Raw genomic sequence first — 27,416 nt, 5'->3', positions numbered from 1 at the left:
TCCTCAAACACCTAAAACTTACGATGTCTCAGGTGACACTTATTATTTACCACCCCCCTTTATACCATTTTGCTTTTTCTTCTGCATTGCCTGTCCCTAGTAATGGATTCATGAGTCTCACATTTAAAATGATACCCAGGATCTGGAGGTCTTAATTTATAAATGACTGGCTTTCATTGGAGTCACAGAATGAAAGAAAGGGAAGGAGTTGAGGTTGAAGATAAGTAGATTTTCTGGGTCTACGATTACCAAAATGTGTAGTTTTGGCCAAACCACAATAAACTTACTTCCAAACTGTAGAAGTAAGAGTTGCTAAGGTGAGAAGAAGGTCTGATTAGGAGAAGAGAGGAACTTAAATAACGTTCAGTTTAGGGAAGGCCCTCAATGACCACTGAAGTGGCATAGGGGAGGTGGCAAGATTATGACGACGAAGAAAACAGGGGGTAGGTGCTAAGTCTTCAATAAATGCAGAGGAATGGCCCTGTGGTAGGTAATAGACAACAGGTAACTGAACTGCAGAGAGTCTAGTTCAGACGGGCGGTATAAATCTTTATAGGCCAGGAGGGTGGTCTTGAAGCATTTATATCTTTTGGATTTGTTATGGCATGTGGGAGGTCTGGGAGCTCACATAATTGGCATAGAGTTCTTATTTATGGAAGCAAAAAAATATAAAGTTGCAGCAACCCTTGTGTGTTTACTCTTTTGGTTGACTGATGACATTTTGCCTGGGAGGTGAATCATTTGAGGTTTGGTGTCTTGGTATCCCATGAATAGTTCGCATCTTAGGAAAAATTATTTAAGGAAATCCATTATAAGTGCACTAAGCAGAAATATCTCCTGGGTGCTGGAGGGTCTCACTTAGCTCTGGGATGACTTTCCGCTCTTGCCTTACAGGGACCAGAAGGGCCTCGGGGTGAAATTGGCCCTCCAGGACCTCAGGGTCCCCCTGGACCACAAGGACCAAGCGGTCTGTCTATTCAAGGAATGCCGGTGAGTGGTGTGTGAACATTCAGATAGGCTTTTTATTATTATTTGTCCATGAGTTATAAAGAATGAACTTTTGTATTTTATGCCTTAATAATGAGCCTCAGTCCCTATCAACTCCGACAAATAAGAATTGAGACATAAAAGTAATGATTGAGAGTTCATTCATTAGCCAGTTTTATGGTTCAATGGCGGGATCTTTTACAAACACATACAAGGCTAGGGAGTAAGTGTATCCATGAGCAATTGGTCTGCAGAATTGTGTTTGACTAAGTCCTTACCATTAACAGAAGTTATGCAAACTTAAGTTATTATGTATTTGTAGTGGACACAGATTAATGAGTCTTATTTGCCGTCTTTACCTCAAGGAGCATCAAAGTGCAGCACACAAGTACGGGTTTTGGATGATAAGCAGTGTACTTCTTACAGCCTCATTTCTTTTTAAAAGCCATTTTAAAGCACTGAAAACAGATTTAATTTCACTCTCTGATTTTCATTAACTTTACCCTAGAGATCTAGATTTATAGAATAAAGCCAATCTTTGTCATTAATATTTGAAGCAAATGGATCCTTTTAAGGCTTTTTCAGCATTCCATGCAGATGATGTCTCTCTAGTTTTTCCTTTCCAGAGTTATTTTCACACTTTAGAAGGCATTAACATGCCAATATGTACAGTGACTAGTACTGGTCATTAAGATTTGTTGAGGTCTCTCTACCTGCCAGTTTCTGCATTTGCTTTTCCATTATTTTAATTTCTAGCCAAAGCAAAACAAAAATCTATATGGATAATGGTTTTTAAATCTAAACTATAAACAATATTGAAATGTTCAAGACTCCCTTCCATATATTTACTGTATGGGCTTAGCTGTATCAGACAGTATGTTCTGTGTTTAAACTATCATGATATATAAGCGTCTAGTTTACTGGGAATGTTTATGCTAGTAGTATCGCGTATGTGAGAAGTGAAATATGCTGTATTTGGATGTTCACATGAAAGTAATTTCATCTTGAAAATATTAGAACAGTCCATGGAGAGAAAGAAAAGACTAAGAATTCAGCCCTGTGAACCCAACCCCGTGTTCTTTTGCATGTTCAGGGAATGCCAGGAGAAAAAGGAGAGAAAGGAGAGAGTGGCCCACCTGGTCCACAGGTACTATTTCTGTGTTTTGTTTTGTTTTTTAGTTTATTGCTGTCAGCTCTAGCCTGGAGCTTTGTTAAGGTGAGGGGTGGGGAATACAGTAGTTGTATTAAAGATGGTTAGTCTGTGCCCATTTATCTTGTTCCCCCTCTCAGGGTCATACTGATGGTTTCAGGGGGAGCCCAGGAGGGGACATTCCACTCTTGTGAATGGCTTGTGGGTTCCGAATTCTCAGTCACAGAGGCCTCAGGGAAGCTGGGTGAGAAGGTAACTCACTTTCATGACTCTCGACTCTTATCTTGTCCTTACTCCACCTAGGGCTTCCCAGGAGGCATCGGTTCACCAGGACGCGACGGCTCTCCAGGCCAGAGGGTAAGGACTCACCCAAGGGTGGTTGTCAGCACAGCAGATTCCTCACCGAGGCGCGAGGCGCGTTTTGCTTCTGTCAGGTTTCTGTGCAAAGCAGTCGATCGAACCAGCTGTGGTTTTCTTTCCTCCCGCCCCGGCCCCCACGTTTACAGTCTGTCTATGCTGCATCCTTTCCCTTCAGTGACATCTTCTGTGTCTGTTACTTTCATCAGAACCTGGGAACTTTCATCGCACTTTCCCCAACGAACAACGCCTCTTTCTGAACATTCCTGCAACCTGAATACAGTTTGCACAGAATTATGTGTATTGATTGAGCAGATTTTCCATTTTTTCCTAATTCTCAAAAACAAACCCAAAGGAAATCATGAAGCATATGAATCGATATTTAAATATTATGACAATCTCAGTACTCTCCTTTCATTTAATGTGTGTCAATTATTTTTTAACTTGTTGAAGTGAATGGCAGTCAAAGAAATTTAAAGATGGTTAGGAGAGGGATGAGGTAATATTTAGTCTGTTTAATCAGCATCTTCACCGAGCCAGGTTTGAGGTTCTTATCCTCAAAGATATTGTAGCTTAATGGGAGGAGCTATAGCCAAGTAAGGAGCTATAATAATGCTTCCAGAACCCCATGGGAACACAAAGAATAGTTAACTAATGCAGACTTGGAGGGTCAGGAAAAGCTTACTAGAGGAGACTGAGTATCAACTAAGAGATAGAAACTAGCAAGGAACACAGGGAAAGAAAGCTAGAGCGAGCAAGAAAATGGCACATACAAAGGACAAGAGATGAGCCAAAGGGGGGCATTTCCAATGTTGTGTACAGCTCAGTACGGCTGGAGATTAGAGTGTAGTGTGTGTGTGTGTGTGTGTGTGTGCATGTGAGCTTAGGAATGGAGAGACTGTCAAGAAATGAAGCTAGAGAGGTAAACACGTTTACTTGTACCACCTCTTTATTTTTTTCAGACTATGGGTTTTGACTTTAGCGGAAGGCAATAAAAAGTCTGAATTTTCAGCAAGGGAAAGACACACTGGTCTTCCCTAAACTGTCCCTGATTTGGACAAGTAGGCAGCTCCAGTGTCTGTCAACCCTGAATTGTACGGAGCGGCAGCCACTGAGATCCAATCCAGTGAGGGACGGCGTATTTGGCATTCAGTGGCATCTTCGTTTAACTTAGCCATTAGGCTAAAAAACAATTGGCTGGAAGACTCACCTCTCTACTCACACAAGGCCTGCCTTTAGCTCAGGGTACTTAGACTGCTCAAGAATATGGAGATTTTTTTTTCTATAGAAAGCTAGGTGTGGGACCTTAAATTTTTTTCCATGTCCTTTATTTACCCCCCAAATTTCATTTGCTTAAAAACTCAGTTTAGTCTTAGTCTCTGTCTATCAAATGGAACTACTCAGTCTGCATAGCACGGCCAGGTGAATGTATTTAAAGGAGACATTCTCTGAAAGTCAGATTTATGTAGGTTTCTTGTACGTGTGGAAGGAGTGTCTAAGAAGTATTTATATATTTTGGCAAAGGGCTCAGGCTAAAATCCTGTGTGGTTACACACCTAGATTCTTTCGTGATTCCTGAAGCTCTGAAAACGGCAGTTCTACTGGTTTGGTTCAGGGAATTGATGTGATTTATCTGTGCCTGAGGTCCAATGTTGGCAAAAAACTCCTAATTCAAACATATTGGGTTAGTGTTGGGATCGTTTGGTTTTGGAATTCTTTTTTTAAAAAAACCAATATACCAACAGAGACTTTTTGTAAATATTTTGCTATTCCTCCCAATATGTTTTCTTTTATAAGATGAAAAGTCTTAGAGCTGTAATTAAGTGATAAGATATCTGTATGTGAATGTTATTTTCCTTTCTCCCTCAACTTGGAGGGAAAACTTTCAGAGTATGTCCAATTCCCACTTTGTCAAATTCTTAGATGGGAATGAGTTTGCTTTTTAAAACTGGTTTTCAGAGGATACTCATTCTTTGTATGGCCATGTTAAAAAATATTGCAAGAATCCTGTGACAGTTGTTTTAGCAAAGATATTTGAGGGCAATCCTATTCCAGTGCACAACTCTAGCGGGGGCCATTCACAGAGGACAAAATACAATGGTGTCCCCTGGAATTGTGTAATGTGGCTGCCATGCCTGAGGAAAGGGTTATGTATATATATTTTAATATCTAATATCTTGTTTAATAAAATATTAATTGGGCACATAGCAGTGATACCTCAGTACTCGTTCCGGAATTCTTGACAAGTGCCAAAACTGATGAACACTGAGCAAGCGATGATGAAGTGTTTTCTCTTGTGGGGCGGCGCCACGACTCAGAAGTTCTAGCAAGTGCAACGATCCTGAGCAAGCGCTGAGGGCTGAAACATTTTTTCTCATCAGAATGTGACGAGTACAGGGTTTGACAAGTTCTGAGGCCAACGAGTACTGAGGTATGACTGTATCATATACCATCGACTATGCTCAACCCAGAGAGCCGTGTCCTTCACTGCCTCCAGAGGGGAAGGGTCCAGAGGAGGAGAGGCTTTCAATATCTAACGGAGGCACTCTGTGTAGACCTGGAGGAGATAGAAGGAATGGGTGGTGTCAAGGGCGTGACCCTTCTGTGGGCCAGGCACACAAGTAGGAAGACAGTCAAAAGGGAAGAAAGGTGGGTTAAAACAGAATTATTCAGGTGGCTCTGATCTGTTTAGTCGAATATCTCGGGGTTTAAGGAAAGTGAAAGGTTTAGAATAATTAGATCGTTATTTAGCAGGATTGTAAAATTGGAACCCAGGACCGCATTCCATGGTTGTAGGGACAGATCTAGGACATGGAGCACCTTCCCTGCAGGGCAGGAATGTCCAGCTGTCTGTAGTTAGGCAGGAGGAGAGGAGAGTCGCTCATAGAGTATTAAGGACAAACCCTCAGGATTGCGCCTGCTCTTCCTTGGGCCATCCTAAAAGGCAAACCTGCAATCAGAAGATAACAATGATAAGAGCAGCAGTAACAACCATGGCATAGAACTGACAGAGCAAACCCGGCACACGAAGAAACGTACTGCTGAAATGCCTGGGGAGCCACTTGCAGGAAACCGCCCAGTTAGGCTTCAGTGTCCAGGGACTCAGGAAGCAGAGGTACTTTTTTTCATCACCCTGAGCACTTGAATGACTTACAGTTACTGCACCTTCAGTCCTCTGGTCTTGAATGAGCAAAGCCTACTGTAGGCCTGGAAGGAGGAAGCTGGAATAAATGTGTGTGATGCTGTCCAGTCAGTGCTTCCAGCTCCTTCAAGAGCCTCAGGGGGTCAGCGAGCTCGGTGTGCTGTAGAGGTGGTGGGTGATTCCTACTGCACGTTCTTTTTTTTAAGTCTCCGTCTTCTCCTATCGAGAGGTAAGAACTCACAGCCCAACACTAGCACCATCACTTTGACTGTCTCTCCTGGAGTCGGTGCCAATGCTGTTCCTTAATTGAGCCTGGAAGGAGGGAGAGCTTAACGAAGAGTAAAAAGGAGAGTGTCAAACATCTCCTTAAACAGGAGGCTTGATTTCTAATGTTTCTAGCTTATTCTGGCTTTTCCCAAGGAGGATCTTTGACTCTCTGAGCTGGATTTCTCAGCTTTGACCCTAGACATCCTGGTAACCCTCAGAGAAACTAGGAGGAACAGGCAAGACAGGGGTGACAAGCCTACGTAGAGAGAGGACTGAAAAATACAGAAGAGGAAAGAACAACCTCTTTTCTCCTTCTGAAGCTCATTACACCCAAGACCACCAGCTTTCTGTCAAGCACTCCCAACAGAGACTTTAAAAAATTGTTTTCATTTTCAATTCTTAGCATGGTTACATAAAAAGTCAGAGAGACAAGAAAAAAAAATGAGAAGGAGATGTATCATTTACGGCACCCAGAATATAGTAATCCCTCCGTGGTACGGAGGGTATTTGTTTTTAAATTCCAAGCAAACCATTTAAATTGCTTCCTTTCCCACAGGTTACTGCTCCCTGTATCTCCACGTCTTTGCCATAACCACAGTCTTCCTTTCTAATCTATACAAGATGAAAAAAATCCTTCTATGTATGAATTTTGCAATATTTGTGAGGTTATGAGAAGCAGGATGGCGCAGTGGTGAATATTCTAGACCCGGGCTGTTGGCCGGCCCTGAGTTTGAACCCTAAGCATATGACATTGAGCCAGTCACTTCGGATTCTCATCTGTGAAGTGGAAAAACTAGTATTTGACTCCATGGAGTCATTGTGGGGATTCATTCATATAAAGAATTTCTATATGAAATTTCAATTTTAGCTGATATTAGTTCTAACTCTTTTCAATGTAAACCTAATAATGAGTTAGGACAGGATAACATTTTTTAATATTATGATTTCACATATTAATAGTTCTTTAGAAGATTTTAAAGAACTATAAAAAGTCTAAAGGAAAAGCAAATAGTTTATTGTTGGTGTTTAATTTTCTTGGATTCCATATTGAAAAGACCCTTGGAACATAATCCCTTTTTATGTGGGTTCGATGTATGCAAAGGCCATATTTGTGATGAACGCCCCATTTCATCAAAGTGAGTTGGATTTGTAATGTACTCGAGAAATTGAACTTGAGTCAACTGTCTGGATTTAATTCCTACCATAAATGTTAAACAGTGATGAGAGAGTCATCTAAAGAATATTTTGTTAAATACTAAGCTTCATAATCACCCCCTTGAGTATCTTCTTCCTTCAGAAGAGGAAATGTAGCATTCCATCGCAAAGCTAGTGGAGAAAATGATTTGATTTTCTATTTTGTGGGTCTCGATGGGATTTTACAAAACCACAGGAGAACATTCTCGCAGTCAGCCACAGTGATGACAATAAATGCAATCTGCATTTGGCAGATTATTTGAATAAAAATAGCAGCAACCACTATTTTTCATTACTGACGAAGTGCAGGTGTTTGATAAATGTTGTGTTCTCTAATCCTCGGAATAACCTCAGATGCTAGGCACCATTACCGCATTTTACAGACAAGGAATCGGGAGCCCAGAAAGTGGAAGTATTTGAACAATGCCACACAGCTAATAAGCATTAGAGCCAGGATTATAATCCCTCTCCTTGGCTCCAACACAGTGTGATTTCTTTCCACGAAGTCATGCCAGCAAAGATCACTGCGAGGGTCTGTTAATGTTGAAAAGTCCCCCATGAAGATATTTAATACGCTGGACTCCGTCACTAAAGATTTCTCACCGAGCATTTTCGGGCAGTGGGAACCCAGTTTGGGTTACTTTCTTGGTGATGTAGAACTTAGCGTTTCACATCTAGAATATATTTCTTTGATTATATCGAAACTTTGCTTTGATACTGGCACATCTGGCCACATCTGAGGAGAGAGCCTTCACTTAGGAAGTCAGTTTTGTGTCATGACAGGCTATAAAGGTGTTTCTGTTGGGGCACAGGATACAAATAGTATCTGCTCTACGGTCTGGTTCTAACACTGTTTTCCAGGGTCAGGCCAGACACTTTTATATCTGTAAACCGGCAGTTTTACAATGTAAGTGATCAGATGGTTGTTTTGTGTTTTGCTGTGTTTGTTTGTGTTTTTAAATGCTGATTGCTGGGCTTCAGCCTTAGAGATTCAGATGCAAAAGGTCTCAGGCATGGCCTAGGAGTGTATAGTTTTAAAAAGCTTAATGATTCTGATAACCAGCTAGGTTTGGGGATCACTGGATACTATATTGTGTGAGGCCTGTTATATGTTAAAATGATTTCTTAAGTAGAACATTGCTGGTGTCTTTTGTTTTAATTCACTGAAGTCATCATGGCAGGCTACTGAAAATATATACATTTATATGTATATATGCATATTTAAATATATGTACTATATAAACATATATATACATATTCATGGTAGTGTATTGTGTTTATATAATACAGATAAAATATATAAGAATATGTATATAATATATACATATTCACACACACACATAAATTTGTGTATGTGTATGTGTGTGTCACTGAAAGCTACCCAGGGATCAACACAGTATCACACCTAAGGACTGAGCTTGGATCTCTAGCTGGACCCGTGTTTACAGAGTCTGTGGCTTTTTGCTGCCTGGCCTCTTAACCTGGTGGTTGGTGTTAATCCTTTGCCGCAAGTAGCAGCCTTATTTCTTCTGGCTGATGGCCACACTGTCTCTCCACTGTCGCTCACAGTGGTCCAGAGCCATGCCACAGGGTGGAAAGTGTACATCAGGACTTTCTACCCAGATTTCTCTAGCCCTCCCTGCTTGAGTTTGGTTTCAACCAACTCATCAGGTGCCAGCTGCTCACAGACCCCACTCTACCTGGAGTGTAGCATCAGGCAAAGGACCTTAACAATTGGCATTCCAGAATCTTCAAGTTAGTTTCCATGGCCCACCATTGTAGGCTTCAAAGAAGAGAGGGCTGGTGAATAAGTCCCTAGGGCTGAGTGCTCCTTCTAGTAGCCACATAGACATAAACATTCTGCCTTTCATTTCAGTTACAGTACTATTTGTGGGCACATTGCCGCTGTCCTTCAGAAACTGTAGGCATACTACCTAGAAACTAGAAACGTTTAGGAGCCTACAAAAAGTGTGTTTATGACCGGGAAAAGTATATATATTTGCTCTAAAGTATGGAAAAGAAAACTGAAAAATGGAAATTTGTAAATGTTTCATCAAATATCTATAAAATGGTATGTTTTGCCATTTTCAGCCATAGCTAAATTTAGCATTGTTTTGATAATTAGTGATTTTGAAAACAAATTTTAGGTTAGATTTCCTTTTGCTGATGAATGATCACCAACCATAACTTAATGAGTTGGTCGTAGCCAAATTTTTTCAAACACAAATTATAAAAGTCCTTTCAAGTTTTTATGGCAAAAATTATTTTTAATGTGGGTTGTGGGTGTCTATTAATATTTTGAGGTGGGAGTCCCCAGTAAGGAAAATGGCTGGAGCTATCCATGTTCTAAAACATCCCTGTGTGGGAGTGGCTCGTGCACTTAAAAACCCAGTTTGTCAGCTTCAGTAAACCCCCACATTATGCTTGTCATGTAATCTTCTGTTTCCTCATATCCATTCTTCATTGCTTAATTAAGGGTTCTGCTTTTTATGAGAGTGATTAATCCACAAACACTACTTCTCAGACTGGCTTCCTGATATAAAATGGACAATTTATAGATACAGAAATGTTTTGGGAAATGCAATCACATTTTTAGCTTATAGGGTGGAAGACCATTCAATGAGCTTTACCTTAAACTGAATCACAAAGCTACAATGTATCTGCTATTTTGCTCTGTATGTTGTAGATATTTTACAACATTTTACTTTTCACCAAGTTTATTGCTTTTGTATAAAAAAACTGCTGCTATGGTTGCTCACCCTGAGAGGAAGAGCCCGGCCTCAGTGGTGACTGGCTTTCTGGGATGGGCTGTAATGGTGGGGAGGAGGGGGGAGGGGGTGGTGGGCTTGGGCAGGGAGGCTGATGCAGTGGCCTGCTATCCTGGTCCCTTGAATTAAACTCCACCTCTCCTACCCTTGGATCCCACACCTGGATTAGATGCTCTTCCTGCATGTTCCCGTGGAACTTTCCATTTCCATTATCATAGTCCATTGCCGGTTTTTCCCCCATTGTTGCCTTTTCTCAACATTGTAAACTCTCGTGAAAGAGACTCTCTCGTTCATCAGTGTCTACATCACACCTAAGGTGCGCCTGGCACATAGTAGCTCTGCAAATATTCTTTAATAATGTGACAAATGTGAGGCTTACAAGTAAACCTCTTTCAAAGGTAAATTGACTAGTGTGATTTAAAAGTTGAAAAATAAAATTGTTACATGATAACAATGTAACAATGATGTGAACTTTTTAAATTTTCTAGGGTTAGGAAGAAATTAGGGGGCAGGGAAATGGCTTTGATTATGCTTCTAAAATAGCATTAAGCTTAAGACCCTCAGCTTCTGAGGTCGCTCTTTAGGTAGGAGAATGGAATGAACAAGCATGTCACCTAGCCCCCTCTTTGGAGCACACTGAAGCCCTAGCCCCTCTGCCAAGTGAGCTCCTTCGTGGAACACTACTTCAGTACCTTCCCTTCCAGATGACACCTATAGATGTGCTGTCTATAAATCATTGAATTCCAAACTGCTCACGAGGGTATCCATGGCCCCACCACTGGGGAATGCATTGCTTTGTAAACTCCTTCCACGTGACTGGAAGAGGGGAATGGATGTGTTATTTCCCACCGATCTTCCCTTGTTTTAAGAAAGTAGGCCATGCTGGCCTCCCTCAGTGAATTCACAGATTTGACCTGGGGCAGTGTGCCGGCTGTGCGGTGTGTATCACGTGTGTCGTGTGCGGGCTTGCACACGGCTGCATGCGTGTTCGCCAGCCAGAGTTGGGTGAGTTTTAAGGCAGGAAGCAAAAGCTGTCCTTTTAAAATTGTCTTTTCAAATTATGGAATGTGTGCTCAGAGTTCATTTTTTTCTTATGTGAACTTCACTTAGGAAATAAGAGTAGATTTTGAAAAAATCCTTTTTTTTAATGATTGGATCTCCTCACCTCTTTGTTCCAAGTTTTCTCACTTAGGGGGGAGTTGGACTGGGTGAGGTCTAGGGTCCTGTTCGTCTCTCACACGTTCTGATTTTTTATGTCTTTCTTTCTGGACATGGTATATTTAACTCCATGTCAGATAATTTATTTCGACCTGTATCAGTATTAATTTTTGTTGTCTAGTTAGCAGACCCAAGGAGGGATGTGTGTGTGTGTGTGTAACTTCATCTGTATCAGGATTCATCATCACTGCAGCTTTCTGACCTGACTACCCACAGTGAAAGAAGTAGGAGTAAAACGCCAACAATAACACTAGCTTGTGTATTAGTATAGAACAGCAACTATAACAAACAACCCCAAAATCTCAACCCCCAATTACAATGGTTTAGTGCAGAACATAAAGTCTACAGTGTGTCCACCGCCCATTGCTGGCAGTGGGGTAAGTAGAGGAGTAGGGAGGGCTGGTCTTTGCTCCATATAATCATTTAGGGACTCAGCGTCTTTCCCCCTTGGGACATTCTCATCTTTGACACGTGGCCTCTAAAGTTGCTACAGAAGGAGAAATGAAAGTGAAGGATTACCCATGGGAAATTTTTATGAGCCAGGACTGGAACTGGCCCCTTTCCATTGGCCAGAACTCAGCCTGATGGCTCCAACATAATTGTTGGAACAGGAGGCTGGAAAATGTAGCCTCGCAATGTGCCCAGGCAGAAAAGGAAAACCATGAATCCTCTGCATCCTCTGGGTTTAGGACTTGCTGGGAATCGAGCTCAAGTACGTGATGAAAGGGTCGTGCTGACCGATGCTTTCCCTATATCCTATCTGTACCCCCTCTTCATGCCACCCCTCATACCCTGTCTCCCAACTCACATATCATTTCTTCTCATCCAGCTGCACCTTTACTCTCTTCTATTTGATGCCTCGAGGTAGGAAGGAATAAAGTGAACTTGGACAGGTGGCCCTAAGAAGTTGGATTTTCATGGGCAAAATAAGTAGAAAGAAGAGCTCACTGGAAAAGTGGGGCATGTTTTAGAAAGAGAATTGGGAGAGGCCAGTGAGGAAGCTGGGAGAGGTTGGTTTGCCTTAGTTCAAGATGGGAATGGATTATTCCCATAGGAGACAAATCCCAAGATGAATGGTTCACTTCTCTGTGTAGTAGCAGGTGATATTTTGGACAAAATTTTATGAGCCTATTATGAAATTTAGATAGAAGATTCCCTCTCGTGTTTTTAACTGCATTGCAAGGACCAGCATCCACAACTAAGATCTATAACCATGTAAGAGTAAGTCATTCCAGCTGTTACATTTTTTTTAACACACATAACAATAACATACACATACACACGTTCAACAACTTAGGAAGATACTTTCTTTAATAAAGAATAACATTTGTTTTCCGACTTAAGTTTTACCAATATGGAAGGGGGAGCAAAGAGGCACCCATTTGTAAGGCTATGATGATACATTCTACAAATCTGCCACAATCAAAACTCTATCATTGCAGCAGGAAGCCCCGGCGCGTCCTCCTGGAGAGCGCAGAGTTGCAGATACTCTAGTACTCCCGATTTGTAACGCAGAGCCCTGTGATAAGGGTCCCTCCCCGCCACTCGCCTAGGGCGTGGAAGACACTACTGCATCCTTTTGTCTGGTCATTGATTACTGATACTTGACCTCCCTTCTCCTTTGTTATGCTTCGTTGAACAAAAACATTTTCTGGAAACAAGTTCCCGCTTACGTTTGTGAGTAGCATTTCTCACACCTAAAGTTCCTGCCCTGGACAATTTCAGAGGGCCAATAGATACACAAGTCTTGCCAAGAACAATTCCCAGGAAGAGTTCAAAAGCAGCGAATCCCTGGAAGTTCAGAGCAAGCGGCAGGACTTGGCCTCCAAGTATTAAATGGAATTAGGTGCACCTACTCTGAAAGCCATGTAAAGCAACTGCACAGTTGACAGGCTGTGTTTCTTTTCCCCAGGGCTTTCCCGGAAAGGACGGGGCCTCTGGCCCTCCAGGACCACCAGGGCCAATTGTAAGTATTTCCAGAGACTACTGGGATGTACTCTGCTTTGAAGCATTTCGCTTCTTTTGAGATATTTTCTTTTGCCAGACCTGTCACCTCTGCAGCCATCTTTGATGTAACAGTTCAGCCTTTGGTACAGACCTCTCCCTAAAATATCCTTTAAAAACCATACATCCCTATGACTTGATTATTCTATCTATCTCTGGGACACTTTGCCATAAGATCACCTGCATTGACTTAGTTTTTATTAGATGCAGATAAGGCTTGAATTTGAAAGAATTGTACCTGACTGGTAGTTCAGAGACTTCTGTAAAAAAGTCTCCCCTGCTTCTTTGGTAGCTGGGACCAGGGATGAGCAATGAATCCTGAAGTCTTGGTATTGAGGGGAAGGGGATCTATTGCTGTGTGTGCCCCTTACTCCTTCTTGGGAGCTCCCTGTCTTCGATGAGAATGTGGGGGTCCTCACCTTTGCTTCATTTCCCTGCCTCTCCCTCAGGGCATTCCCGGAGCCCCCGGAGTCCCAGGGATCACTGGAAGCGTGGGACCCCAAGGCGCCCTGGGACCACCTGTGAGTATGCGGCAGGAGCTGGTCAGGGTGGTTGCCTAGTCATCCCTCTGGTTTATTTATGTGTTTACGTTTACCAGCATCTCTGTTGGTCAACAATGGTGTTTGGTCCTGGACACTGTGGGAATCCATAAGGGAAAACAGAGGCTCCCAGGATAAAGATGAAGATCAAACTATGCACGTGTCAGGGCCAAAGACAGAGGGTCCCAACGGGGTATAGTCAGCCACACTCCTACTTATATGTACGTGTTATTGTTCGTTCTTTTGTATTTAGCTAAGTAAACCCAATGTCACCTTGACAGGGATTGGATATAACAGCTGTGTGTTAATTATACCTGTCTCCTGGCGGGGGGTGGGAGGAGAATATACAAGGCTTGAGAAGGTCAAGGAGTAGTGAGAATTGGAATAGATTTTTATTTTCTAAATTCTACAAGAGAGACGAGTGTGAGCACGAGTAAGCATGCGCACACACAACACACACACCAACCTGTCTCCACCATCCTTTCCCTGAAAACATATCCAGGCCATTCCTCACTAGAAAGGAGTATGGAAATATTGCCTCTGCTACCAGGCTTCAGTCTGCTCCGAGAACGTGCTCCTGGGAACAGGAGTCCCAGAATATGTCAGCAGGACTCAGAGAGCAAGGGCTTCTGGTGAAGGGAGTGGCAGAGACAGTGCACACTAAGTCTGCCCTCAAAAAGTCATGAGATATTCCAGGACATCAAAGCTTTTGAGGCATCTTGAAGTGAAGCAGAAAAAGACCTCCAAACCTACTTCATTGGGTTAGACAATCGACAAATGTGTTTGTGAACGAGGTGACCTTGTGTCTTGCGGTCTTAGTGACATCTCCTAGAGCTAGTTTCCCTTAACCCCAGTTGGGTTGCTCCTGAGCCAGGAGGGATGGGCTGCGAAAGAAGACAAGTTTCTGGGGACCTTGAGAGAGGACAGTGGGATGCATGCAGTTCAGAGTCAGACATGGAATATGTCGGGAAAGGAGAACCCCTCCCTGCTTATCTACCTGGCCTTTTTGTGCCTCTGGAACAGACTCTAAACATGGAGCACACAGAAATACCAATGCATTTTTTCCCCACGCTTGTCAATAATATTATCTTTGACTCGTTATAAATGCACAGAAAAAGGCCCTTGACGGTGGCGTTTTTATCAGGGCCAGAAGCCATTTTGTCTGGTTTCAGAGACACTGGGTGGGGATGCCACAGTAGGCGTTGGGTAGAACAACAAAAGCCAGTTGTTCCCTGAACTGTCCAGCCCAGACTTTGCCCTGTGCTTGGGGCTCTGAGCCACCGGATGCCTGCTGCCCGCCCTACTGGAGTGACTAGTCAAGCGGGCTCCGTGTCAAGGTGTTAAGGCCTTGGTTGTTTTCCCATGGATGTCTGTCTAGGAAAACAGGAGGGAAAGAGACCAAGAAAGACAGACTGCCCCACTGAAAATAGCAACACGTTTCCTCTAGTCGGTGCCAGGAACACTTGCTCCCATGCACTCTGTCTTCAGCCGCTGACTTCCCAGGGCAGGCTGTGTACTGCTGCTGTGGTCATAACTGCTGCCTGAGGTTCAAGTGTGAGCTAACAGCTAGCGCCTCCCCACAGAGGAACAGCATGTGCGAGAAGGGCCATGCGTTTAACTTAAAATCAATGTAGGTGGGAGGTCCAGTGCCACGTCATGTAAAGAACACTGCCCTAGGATCCAGGCCACCTGGGTTTTTTCTAGATGTGGCCCTGACTTGACTTTAACTGTGCAAGCCACTAAGCAATTTTCCTAGCCTCTCAGGACCTCGGTTTCCTAATGTGTTCACTTAAAAATATTTACTTGGCAGCCACAATGTGTAGACACAGCGGAGTGAGGGGTTCTGACGGGTACAAAAGGTAACCAAGATATTTTCCAACACTCACAGACAATCTGAAGAGAATGTTTGTTTGTGTAAGGAGGTATAATAAAAGGCAGAAAGTCAGAAATGCCTTAAGGAAAAGGCAAGGCAGTCACTATGAAAGTGCCATTGAGAGAGAGACAGCAATGGACAGAGGCAGAGAAACAGGGGGGGACACCCTTCTGAGCTGTGGGGTGAGGAGAGCAGTTCCCAAAGGAGGCAGCCTTCGATGGGAGCTTGCGGGGTGGTGTGATTTGCACCCACAAAGGCAGGAAGATGGCATCGTTTGTATGGGGATCAGAGAAAAATATAAAGCGGGCCCAGCGCACCCTCTGCCTTGTACGTTTCAATAGTTTTCAACTCTTTCTCTTGCTTCTTTGTCACTGCCGAGTTTTATTTCAAGCCCTCCTCATTTCCCACCAAGATTATCATGAGAAGCTCTGGCCCTGGTCTGGTCCATTCCCAGCTTCCAGAAGATCTTTCTAGAACAACTTGGATGTGTTACTCCCTTGTTTGAATGTCCTCACTGGATCCCTGTCCCCAGAGGACGGGTCTTAAATAAGCAGCCAACCAGATATACGTGGCACTTCACGATGGGTCCTTCCTTGCCCCTCCAACTTGATTGCATGTCATCCTTTGGCTTGGGGTTGAGTCATCTTTATTTAAAGCTCCCCACATATATGCTGTACTGTTTCACAGGGTTTTTTTTTTTCCCTTGGGATGCTCTTCCATTTGTCTGGACTGCTTTCTTTTCCCTTCTCTACTTGTGAGCTCCTGGCTGGTCTGTCTGTAAAACTGTGCACTTCCTGTGTGAGGCCACCCTCTCCTCCTCTGGCCAAGATACGTTGTTGATGGTCATCGCTCCACTAAAATGACAGGTTCCCGAGGAGAGAATTTTTATCATGCTGACATCTTTACTGCCAGACTCCACCTCACTATCACAGAGGGTACTTAATAAGTATCTGTTAACAGAAAGAAACAAAAGTATGTTTGCATTCCAGTTAGGGTGATGTTCAAGGACATTTTAGAATATTACTCTTATAGATTGGGGGTCAGGCCATGGAAGACCTTTAGAGGTGAGTTAGGATGTTTTGATTTTAGTTAACAGACATCTTTAATATGTGGGACTTGGACCATGAAATTATTCCTCTTCCCTTCAGCACTTAAAATTCTGTGAATCTATGAATGTAGCCACTGTATTTTCTTTTCTTTACATTTGAAGTGTTCCTGAAATTAAAGGAAAATGTGCCACCTTTTCTGGCCTACATCTGCAGGGAAGATGTGTTTTCCCTCAAAGCATACTTTGGAGGAGTTATGGGCCTTCACTTGCACCAGAATTTTTATTTTGTTTTTGTTTTACTTTGCAAAAATCAAAGGAAAGATGTCAGAGAAGTTGGAATAAAACTAAGTTCTAGCCATACAGATATATTTCCCTAAATGGGCCTTTCACTGAGACTGCTTAGCTGTGTCCTGTAGCTACTTAATAACAAGCATTGTGAGACTGAGTCTGAGGAATTTCGGGCCCAATTAAACACAAAGGTGCCAATAGCTGATGCCGCCCATTTATCTTCTCACTTAGGTTTACACTGTAATTTCTGTTTCTAAGTTTCAAGCAAACCCATTTAATCAATAATAGCCATGGAAATGACAAATAGTGTATGGATTCAGAAATAAAAATACTCAAGATAAAATAACTCAAGTTAAAACCTAGTTCTGTGACTAGAGTTAGGTTGGGGGATGTATGGTTGATTTTTTAAAATTATTATGTAGTTAGGAAATATATAATCTCCACTGGACTAGGAGACATTGGCTGAGAAGTTAGCTGAGTGCTTTCTTTGGAGACAGTAGTGGCATATATTGGGGAGTGTGTGGATTTAGGAGCCCAGTTGATTGAGTTCTGGTCCCAGCTCTTCCATTTTGATACTGTGTGACCTTGGGCAAGTTATTTAACATCTCAACATATCACTTTCCCTATATGTGCAATGAAATAATATCTCAAGAGTTGTTATAAAGAATAAATGAGCAGACTTCTGGTCAAGATGGTGGCAAAGCAGACATGGCTCGTCTCTTTGCACAACCACATCAAAATTGCAACTAACAACCATTACTCAGGAACGTCAGAAATCGAGCTGAATGGAAGTCTGACAGCTATGGAATTGAGTTGAAAGGAAGTCTGACAACTACAGAATGAAAGAAACCACATTCATCCAGCCTGGTAGGAGGTGTGTAGATGCATAATGGGCTGGTCCCACACCTACATGGATAAAAATTCAGGAGGGATATCTCAGGAGCAAGGAGTCCCAGACCCACACCAGGCCCCCATCTCAGGATTCCAGTGCCAGAAAGATAAGTCCCCACAACTTCTGGCTGCAAAAACCAGTGGGGATTGAGTGAATGGAAGAAACTTCTGGAGTCCCAAGCAGTTCCTCTTAAAGAACCCACACATGGACTCACCTACTCAGACTCACTCCCTTTGAGCTCCAGCACCTGAGTAGCTCTTGAAAGGCACCAGTGGAATACAGGGAGAAACTGAAGTGTCTGGCATCAAGGTGAGCAGATGCCATTGTCCCTTTGCTAAACCCTCCCCCAACAGAGCTGGTAGGCTTGTGTCATATCTGAGACTCCATCAACCTGGCTAACACTGTTTGACCCACCCTGCTGCTCTTGAGATTCCCAGCTGCTCTTCCCCACCCAACCTATGGGTCTACCCAAGCTGCTTTTCCATAAGAATGGCTTGTCTTGGCTCATAAATCCTATCAAACAAGCAAGAGCTGGCTTCAGTGAGCCCTAACTGCAGTCAGATTAGAATCATAGCTTGGCTTTGCCTGGGAATCTCCAAGCCCGGCACAAGTAGCAGCCATCTCAGATTACTTACAGCCCAGGCAAGGTGCTCTGGGCAAAACACAGGTAGAAGCTGACCTTGGCCTGCACCACCCAGGAAATCCCCAGGGCCAGCGCACCCAGTGGACAGCTACAGACCATGTTGGAGTACCACCACTTTGCACAGCTGATCCTCCACTGAGGGCAGAGGTTGGTGGTCAGTGGTCACAGCCAATCCTTGCAATTGACTGGCTTGAGTAAATCCCTCCCATTGACCTGGCCAATAGCAACCAAGGCTCAACTACAAGAGGAAGGTGTACTTGGCCCACATGAAGGGCACACCTCATGTACCCAGCTTGGGTGATAGGGGAGGCTGTGCCCTAAAGGACACCTACTACATTAGGGCACACTACCAAGACACAGAGTCAAAACAACTCTACCTAATACACAGAAACAAACACAGGGAGGCTGCCAAAATGAGGAGAGAAAGAAGCATGGCCCAAATAAAAGGACAGATCAAAACTCCAGAAAAAGAGCTAAATGAAATGGAGATAAGCAATCTGTCAAATGCAGAGTTCAAAACACTGTTTATAAAGATGCTCGAGGAACTTACTGAGGACCTCAGCAGCATAACAAAGACCCATTCAGAAACAAAGGATACACTAATTGAAATAAAGAACAATTCACAAGGAAACAACAGTAGAGTGGATGAAGCCGAGAATCAAATCAATGATATGGAACATAAGGAAGCAAAAAACAACCATGCAGAACAAGAAAAAAAGAATAAAAAAAAATGAGGTTTGTATAAACAGTCTCTGGGACAACTTCAAGAGGTCTAACATTCACATCATAGGGGTACCAGAAGGGAAAGAGAAAGAGCAAGAAATTGGAAATCTATCTGAAAAAATAGTGAGAGAAAACTGCCCTAATTTGGTGAAGGGAATAGACATGCAAGTCCAGGAAGCACAGAGAATCCCAATCATCATGGATATAAAGAGGCCCACTCTAAGACACATCATAATTAAATGGCCAAAAGTTAAAGATAAAGAGAGACTCTTCAAAGCAGCTAGAGAAAAGAAGTTAGTTACCAGATGGTTGGCAGATGGGTGGGGGTAGGAGGAGAATGGGTAAAGAGGTGAGGGAATTGAGAAGTACAAATAGGTAGTTACAGAATAGCCATGGGGATGTAAAGTACAGTATAGGAACTAGAGTAGCCAAAGAACTTATACACGTGACCCATGGACATGAACAATGGTGTGGGGATTGCCTGAGGGAGTAGGGGGTGCTGGGTGGAGGGGGCAAAAGGTGAAAAGTCAGGACAACTATAATAGTATAATCAATGAAATATAATTATATAAAAATATTTTTTAAAAAAGAATAAATGAGTTTGTCTTAGAGAAGTCTTATAAGGATGAAATGAGTTAATTTTATAGGACTGTTATGAATGTTAAGTAAGTTAATACACCAAGAACAGTGCTTGGGATATGGTCAAAGCAGCTTAAGTATGAACTACTAGTTTTACGTTTCTTAATATATTAAAAATATAAAATATTTACTTGTGTTTGCTGATTTTCATTTCAGTTTTGCATATAATGCTTGAAAAGCTGGTTCCATTAGAAATTTATTTTGTGGTAACATAAGTAGCTCCAGTTAGACCCTGCAGAGGACGTTACTACATCTTTAGGGACTTGTCCACTTGCTCAGCCTAAGAAATCGGGAAGGGGACGCGGCCAATACAATCATTCTCCAAAGAGTGGGGGTGGGGAGGGGTGCCTTGAAAATCATTTGCCCAAAGTTTTTATAATGAAAATTGGGTACTTTTTAACAAAATGAACTCTTTTTCTAATCATCTAGAGGCCCAGTGCCCAAGTATGTCATAAATATTTTTCTCCTTTTTTAAGAGAAAAAGAGTTAATACACTGAAAGAGTTAACTCTTTAAGAGTTAAAGAGTTAATTTCTCTTTTCTCTTTTTTTTCCTCAAGGCAGTTAAAATGAAGCACAAATTGGCTTGTCATCCCGCCTTGAAGTAAAATTCATTCATTCGTTCACTCGGCACATATTTTTGAGCAACTGAGTATGGCCCGAACTCAGTCCTAGGAAGCGAGGTTGCCCAAGGTCGTTAGCTGGACAGACTGCCTTCATGAAGTGCACGGGCTGGGAGACAGCACGGATAGTGCGGATCTGCTTGCTTTGTAGAGGTTGAGATACTTCTTGTGAGCCCCGCTCTGGTATTTTTCATTAATCTCTGTCCCTGGTGTAACCTTGTTCCAAATAATGACTGCATTGTGAGATACTGGCATGTCAGCTTTGTAAAGGGCCCCGGAGGGCACTTAATTTAATGGCCTCATATTACAAACCACTCAGAGCGTTTAAGTGGCTTGCCGAGCCCACACCGTATACCTTCTTTCCCCAAAGCATTAGTACGAGAATTTTCAAACACACCCCAGATTGAAAGGATTTAGAGCGAACACCCACATGCACAACACTCAGATTCTACCTTTACGTTATGAGTTTGTGTGTATTTTTTAATAAAGTTTTCTTGGGCCTTGCTGATTATCGATCTCATGTGTAATAATGGAAAGTTATTTACAGCACACTAATGGGTGGGTTTATGTTTGGAATTGAAGTCAGTTAATATTTTTTCATGTTGTTAACAAAGCAAAAGGAAACTTAAAATCCGAGATGGTAGATAGCCATCCTAGATTTATAATAACTATTTCAGTTTAATATTGGACTTCGTTAAATGTTTGAGAGACTCTTGTGTGCAAGGAAAACGCTAGCTGGTTTTGGAAATACAAGGTAATTTATGTTGTGGCCCCAGCTTTAGAGCTCTTGCCATCTGTGCAGAGAGAAGAGAAATCCGTGCATTGATTTGTAGTTAAATGTACACGACCATAAAAATTTAGTCTCAAAAACCGGTACCAGAACTACGTAAGTCCCGCATCAGACTATTCCTCTGTTGCTTGGTAACTGACAAGATTTATGCTTAATAGTCTTTCCCCATTTCACATGTTTTCATACACTGAGTAGCCCAGGTCGGTGGGAATGAGAAATTGTAATTTTGAGGAGAGGTTGGGGCTAAAGAACAAAAGACTTTGAATCCCAGCACTTTGACTTTGTCACATGAATGTCGAAGAATTGGTGAGTGATTGTGGATACAGGAGGAGCTGCCATCGATCACTAGCCTCTGAGCTTTCTCAGTTGGGTGCTGCTGGTGTCTGAGGAAGATACAACTGGTGGTTGTGTGGAGGAGGACCTGGACGGAGGTCTTTAGTTAGTTAGGGAGGCCAGATAGGAGGAAGTTGCAGGTGCCCTGGTAAGGGTAGCGTCTGAGTGATGGAATAAAGGGGATGGGTCTTAAGGAATTGCAATGCAAAGTGTGTGTGTACTAGACATGCGAGAAGCAAGGAAAGAGGAGAAAAGGTAGAGCAAGTGGTGGGCTCCCGCTGGTTGGTACCTACCTGCTCTGGAGGGTAGATGACATGCTTCTCTTCCCTTCTCAACTCCATCTTCAGGGACAGCATATTTGCAGCTTGAAATCAGCTGTAGTAGAAATATTTACAGCTCCGACAGCAGCAAACACTACAAGTCAGACAGCCAGTTAATCTGCACACCATGCGGTGAACCCAGAATTTTGAATTTTGGTTACTATTAAATGAATGGAGCCTTTGGAGAAGGTACTCAGTTTAGTTTGGGACCTGCTGAGATTGCAGTAACACCTGGGAACAGCCTGACATCGTGGCAGATTCCATCTATACATGCCACTCACTATCCTTTGGGTGAAACTATAAAAATGTTGTTCAATCAATTGCTTTTATTACACTGTCTCACAATTGAAACAAAAGACGAAATCCTTCTGAGGACACATGTTTTGCATTATAAGTGTAATTTCGTTGCAGAGACATAAACACACCATTGTTTTTCAGTAAAAGTTTTACAGTTATAGTAGTTTCTTATGGGTCAAAGAGTAGCTAAGCCACAAGACAAAATAATAGTTCAGCTGAGAATTCACGGTAATAGGAGCTCCCATTCTCAGGGAGAAAGAACCGTGTGCTATTATTCTGGAAGAAAAGCAGAGGGAGGCTGTGCGATTTCACAGACCTCAGCTCTTATTTGAACTCTTAGGCTGGAAGATCTACCCCTTCCTTCCAGAGCTATTCTTTAAAAAATGGAAACCGTTTAGGTCTTTAGCAGAGATGTGTGAAATAAATAATGAAGCACCAATAGAGTGCAATTCATAGACTGGTGTTCAGTGTGGAAAAATGTGAGAGACCTATTCAGTGAGACGATGTTACAAAGCAGTGCTGCCACATGATCCCGGTGTTATATTAAAATATACTGTGTCAAAGACCTTATGTTAAATGAAACAAGCCAATCAAAGAAAGACAAATGCCATATGATTTCACTTATATATGGAATCTAATGAGCAAAACAACCAACCAAATAAAACAGAAACAGACTCGTAGATACAGAGAACAGGACAGCTGTCAGAGGGGAGGGGCGTAGGGGCATTGGGTGAAAGGCGAGGGGATTAAGCAGTACAAATTGGTAGTCAGAGAATAGCCGGAGTGGGAGATGCAGATTGCAGCATAGGAAATAGAGTCAGTGATGTCGAGATAAATGTGTGTGGGGCCAGGTGGGTGCTTGAAGCAGTGAGGGGACCAGTCTGTAAAGTACATGATTTTCCAACCTCTTTGCTGTACATCTGAAACTAATACAGAATAATATTGAATGTCAACTGTAATTTTTAAAAATCTAAGAAAACCCCAAACCCCGTACTCTGTCTATGCATTAAAAGGCTGGAGGAGTCCAGTGTTTAAAAGAGCCATTTCTGCCTGGTGGGTCGATAGGTTGCTGTTTGTTTGTCCCTGTTGTGCTGCAGAATTACTGGTGCTAAGAAAAATGTCTTGATAAAATAAGAAAAGATAAACTGTCCGTATGCACAGCTGAGTGTGGTGTTACGAGTAACTCTAACATCTGAAATTTTACAGGGTGTTCCTGGAGCAAAGGGAGAGCGAGGAGAACGAGTAAGTAGCCTGTCTGACTCTGCTTACCAGCCAGAGCTAACTGCACACCTCTCATTGCTTGGCCTGACGAAGGGTCACCATTTACCATCAGGATCATTCATTGCTCTTAGCCATTTCTGCTCTCCCCGCTCCCTGCTCACCGCATTTGACCGTGAGCCCATTTTCAAGCAGAAAACACCTTGTGGGCTGGAAGTCAGGAGAGCTGGTTACTAGCTGCAGATTTGCTACCATCCATTAGATGACCTTCAGTCCATTTCTTTAAGGAAAAATAGAGAGAATGAAAGTCCTCACCAAGTGGATTTTTAAAAAAGATTTTATTTACTCATTTTTAGAGAGAGGGGAAGAGTAGGAGAAAGACAGGGAGAGAAACATCAATGTGTGGTTGGCTCTTGTGTGCCCCCCCTACTGGGGACCTGGCCCGCAATCCGGGCATGTGCCCTAATGACTGGGAATCCAACCGGCGACCCTTTGGTTCGAAGCCCATGCTCAATCCACTGAGCTGTACCAGCCAGGGTCACCAAGTGGATTTGATAAAGAAATTATATAACACACAGGAAAGGCTTCAGAAAAGCAAAACCTCTACACAGATGCCAAGGAGTAGAATGGGACTCAAGCTTTTCCAATACTGGCATACAGAGGACAGGGGCAGGCATAGAATCAAGAACTGGCCATGGACCTTAAATCAGGTTCTTTTAGGGGCCTTATCTCTCCTTGGAGAAATTGTACAGCTGCTAATATAATTGTGCTGTCGGCTATTGTGGAAACAGCAGGGACCTTGGGCTCATCCAGTTACCTCTGTGAACCCTTGGGCAATGTGTTTAACTCTGTTTGTCTATAAAGTAGGTTTAACACCTTTCCTCCAAGTTGTTACTCGAATTAAGTAAGCTATTTCTCAAGAAAGTGCTGCACTTTATAAGCTCCAAAGAGCTATAAATGAGGCATTAAATAATATACTTGTGGGTTTGTTTCAGAACTATTAAATTTTTTAGAATCTGGGACCAGAAATGCTTCCTTGAGCTTTTTAAGTTAATAAAGGCTCCCAGGAACCTTTAATAAGAAGTTAAGAAAGGCACCAGGAATGTCACATTGCTTACGCCTTCTCTGCATGCTCCACCATAGTCAATTCTACCTGTAGCTTGGAGCCAAAGAGCCCAGGTGGGAACAGTGGGTGAAGTCAGGTCTCCACCTGGACGTCCTGCCATGTGGCTGGGCCTGTGGCTGAGAGTCAGGAATCTGCTTTTCTTCTCCTCCAGGGTGACCTGCAGTCTCAAGCCACGGTGAGAGCGGTGGCACGTCAGGTGTGCGAACAGCTCATCCAGAGTAAGTGCGCCGTAGTTCCAGAGGCCCTCTGTCGCTCGTCCACACAAAGACGTGCCTTTCCCGTCAGTGTGACGACGGAGGAAAACACCTCGGCACAGACATGCAAGTTGTACAGGTGGCCGCCACCAAGCCATCCAGGAGGCCGTGCAGATTACCCCCGATTTCTGCAGCGATGGTATAGAGGCCCAGTTCCTCCGGTCATCTGTCCAAGAGCTCTCTGCCTGCCCAATAGACTTCACTTGACTGTCCCCATCAAATCTTTTATTCCTTCCTCATCTTCCCAAATGGGCCACTTCTTTCCTCAAGCACTCAGCACCTGAAACTGCCAGACTGAGGCCTCAGAAGCTGCCTTCGAAAACGTGATTTAGGGTGTTGATTTCCATTAACTCACTAGATTTAAATCAATGCCTCCTTCTCGTCCATTTCTTTTGGTTAGCCCAAGGTCCTCTCCTTTATTCTTTAAGATTTATGCCAGCACACACACACACGGCCAGTCTTCATGAGACATTTGATATAATACTTGTGCTCTATGCCAAAACTCACCCTGGAACGCGCTTGGTATGACACCTGTCCTATTTTCCCACTTTAAAGCTGAGCTTTTCCACAGTCTAGTATTTCAGCGGCTAAGTCCTGCTTATTCACTTAACACTCATCCATTTTGCACATTTCCACCCTGGCCGCTGACTGCATTTTGTCTCCGTAATCTAACCAGAGGGCCCTTCTCTTTGCCAGTAATTTGTTCAGTTCCAGGCAGATCTGAGGCTAAGCGGAGATGAAATATTCCTCTCAAACCCTGCCAGCTCTGGCCTTTGGCTGTCAAGCCCTCCACCCCATCATGTCCTTTATCTCCAGGGCTGACTTCACCCAGTGGCTGCCTTAGAAGTTTTGAGGTTATATTTGATTTAAGCCAGGGAAGTTTGGGAGTCCTGTAAGGGTGTGAGAAGGCCCTAAGGCCGGGGTCCAAAATTCCGTATGTGGTTGATAAAACCAGATCTCTCCTTGGGCAGTGCTTGGGATAAAGGTCTGCATAACCTTGGGAGAGGTTTCATTAAAACAAAAATCTCAGCACAAAGGAGGACAAAGCTACCAGGCATAATAGTAATGCTCTCTATATTTTAACTTTATTTCATTTCATATTATATTGCTCAAATTGAATGTGTGTATGAGAGAATTTACTAGTTAAATGAAACTGTTCAAGTGTAATGCCAAAATAAGATCTTTAAAAACACGGTAAGTTATAAATAAAAGGGAAATTGAACAGTGAGTAAGGTACATCAACAGCTAACCTGTATCTTGGATTCTTTTGTAGGTTTCCCATTTCAAGTGTTCAATGTAAATGAGCAGATAATTGTTTTAAAGAAACCTAAGGGTTAAATCCTCATATGACTCACTGACCAGGGTATGTGGAAGATTTCACAATAGTTGCTGTCTTATCCAACTCTGGAATAAAAGTCTTGTATAAATATATGATTGTTTATAACATCACTCAAAAAGGAGAGTTTACAATGTAGAGTTTTCCCCTCAGGAATTCTCAGATTCTAGTAAACGACTTTTAGGAACTGGGAGCCAGCAGGGGATTATACAAGAACACCGGAGCAGTTCTGTGAAATAAGGAGGCCCTGCCCATCCATGCAGTTGTGGGAGAAGGAAATGGAAGCGGTTGTATGGGCAAGACCCAACCTACCTGGAGGCTGTATTCTCCCACCTCCACGCCCCACACACTGCTGCAGGTGGCTCCAGGCTCCTTATTTCATCCAGAACTTGATTTATCAGTTTGTATCTAATGCCTTTCATACTCAGTTATCTGGTTTTCAGTCCAGAGCTGATCAGGACAATTATGCTAAGAAAGGTCATATGGGAAACTGTGAGACCAAAGTGATGAGAGCAGGGGAAGTGACAGAGGACACCCCCTCATCAAAGGAGGAAACTGAAAATGTCCATGCAGAAATGCCTGACCCCACCCAACATCCCCGGCACCGCTGCTGATGGCCTCTGAGTCATCAGGAAGCCAATTCTAGTTACAGTCATGGTCCTCTGCTTAAGAATGCTTGAATACATTTCAGAATAGTCCCTCTAAAAATGGTTACTATTCTTTTTTTAAAAAGATTTTACTTATTTATTTTTAGAGAGGGGAAGGGAGGGAGGAAGAGAGGGAAACATCAGTGTGTGGTTGCCTCTCACATGCCCCCTACTGGGGACCTAGCCTGCAGCCCAGGCATGTGCCCTAGATTGGGAATCAAACCAGCAACCCTTTGCATCACACACTGGCACTCAATCCACTGAGCCACACCAGCTAGGGCACTATTCTTTAAGTTTGAATGTTTGAGAAGGGATAAGTAACAGTTATCTAGAAAGTTCATTTATGTGGGAAAAGGTTGCCTTCTCACGATGCTAGAAAAATGATGCATTATGGTAGTAAGCATTGTATAAATCTATACTTCTAATTATTAAAATATATCCCTCCAGAAGCAACCGAATTAAGTGACTATGGGAGAGAAAGCCAGATTTAAAAAAAATAAAGCTAGTGGGAGTATCTGCAGCTGGGACCCAAGTAAAGGTTACTGCACAAACGCTTGGCAACAGAGAGATGAATCGAAACAGCACTTGTCTGTAGATTTGTGAGCAAGAGGGTGGAGCAGACATTGTGGGCTGGAAAAAAGACAACTCGTGGAGAAATTGCTGGAGAAAAGGGGCAGCTGGGTGAGGATTTAGGGGGTCAGATAAATGCTGGGGGAAAGATAAAATTCGTGACCTCTGTTCA

General features: G+C 42.9%; 1 protein-coding gene across 3 annotated transcripts in view; it reads left to right on the top strand.

The window, feature by feature from the left end:
- Window positions 1-27,416, top strand: part of COL14A1 (collagen type XIV alpha 1 chain) — a 188,364-nt gene that overhangs the window by 138,010 nt on the left and 22,938 nt on the right. For all 3 annotated transcript variants that reach the window (XM_045181678.3, XM_024572346.4, XM_045181679.3), the window contains exons 38-44: window positions 895-990; window positions 2,081-2,134; window positions 2,441-2,494; window positions 12,996-13,049; window positions 13,537-13,608; window positions 23,300-23,335; window positions 24,589-24,655. In XM_045181678.3, the coding sequence (XP_045037613.2) occupies window positions 895-990; window positions 2,081-2,134; window positions 2,441-2,494; window positions 12,996-13,049; window positions 13,537-13,608; window positions 23,300-23,335; window positions 24,589-24,655 (433 nt within the window). The remainder of the gene's footprint in view (window positions 1-894; window positions 991-2,080; window positions 2,135-2,440; window positions 2,495-12,995; window positions 13,050-13,536; window positions 13,609-23,299; window positions 23,336-24,588; window positions 24,656-27,416) is intronic.

Source organism: Desmodus rotundus, chromosome 8 (genome assembly GCF_022682495.2).
Source record: "Desmodus rotundus isolate HL8 chromosome 8, HLdesRot8A.1, whole genome shotgun sequence".
Classification (NCBI taxonomy): domain Eukaryota; kingdom Metazoa; phylum Chordata; class Mammalia; order Chiroptera; family Phyllostomidae; genus Desmodus; species Desmodus rotundus.
Note: the sequence above shows the minus strand (reverse complement) of the source record. Positions and strands in the feature narration are given on the sequence as shown.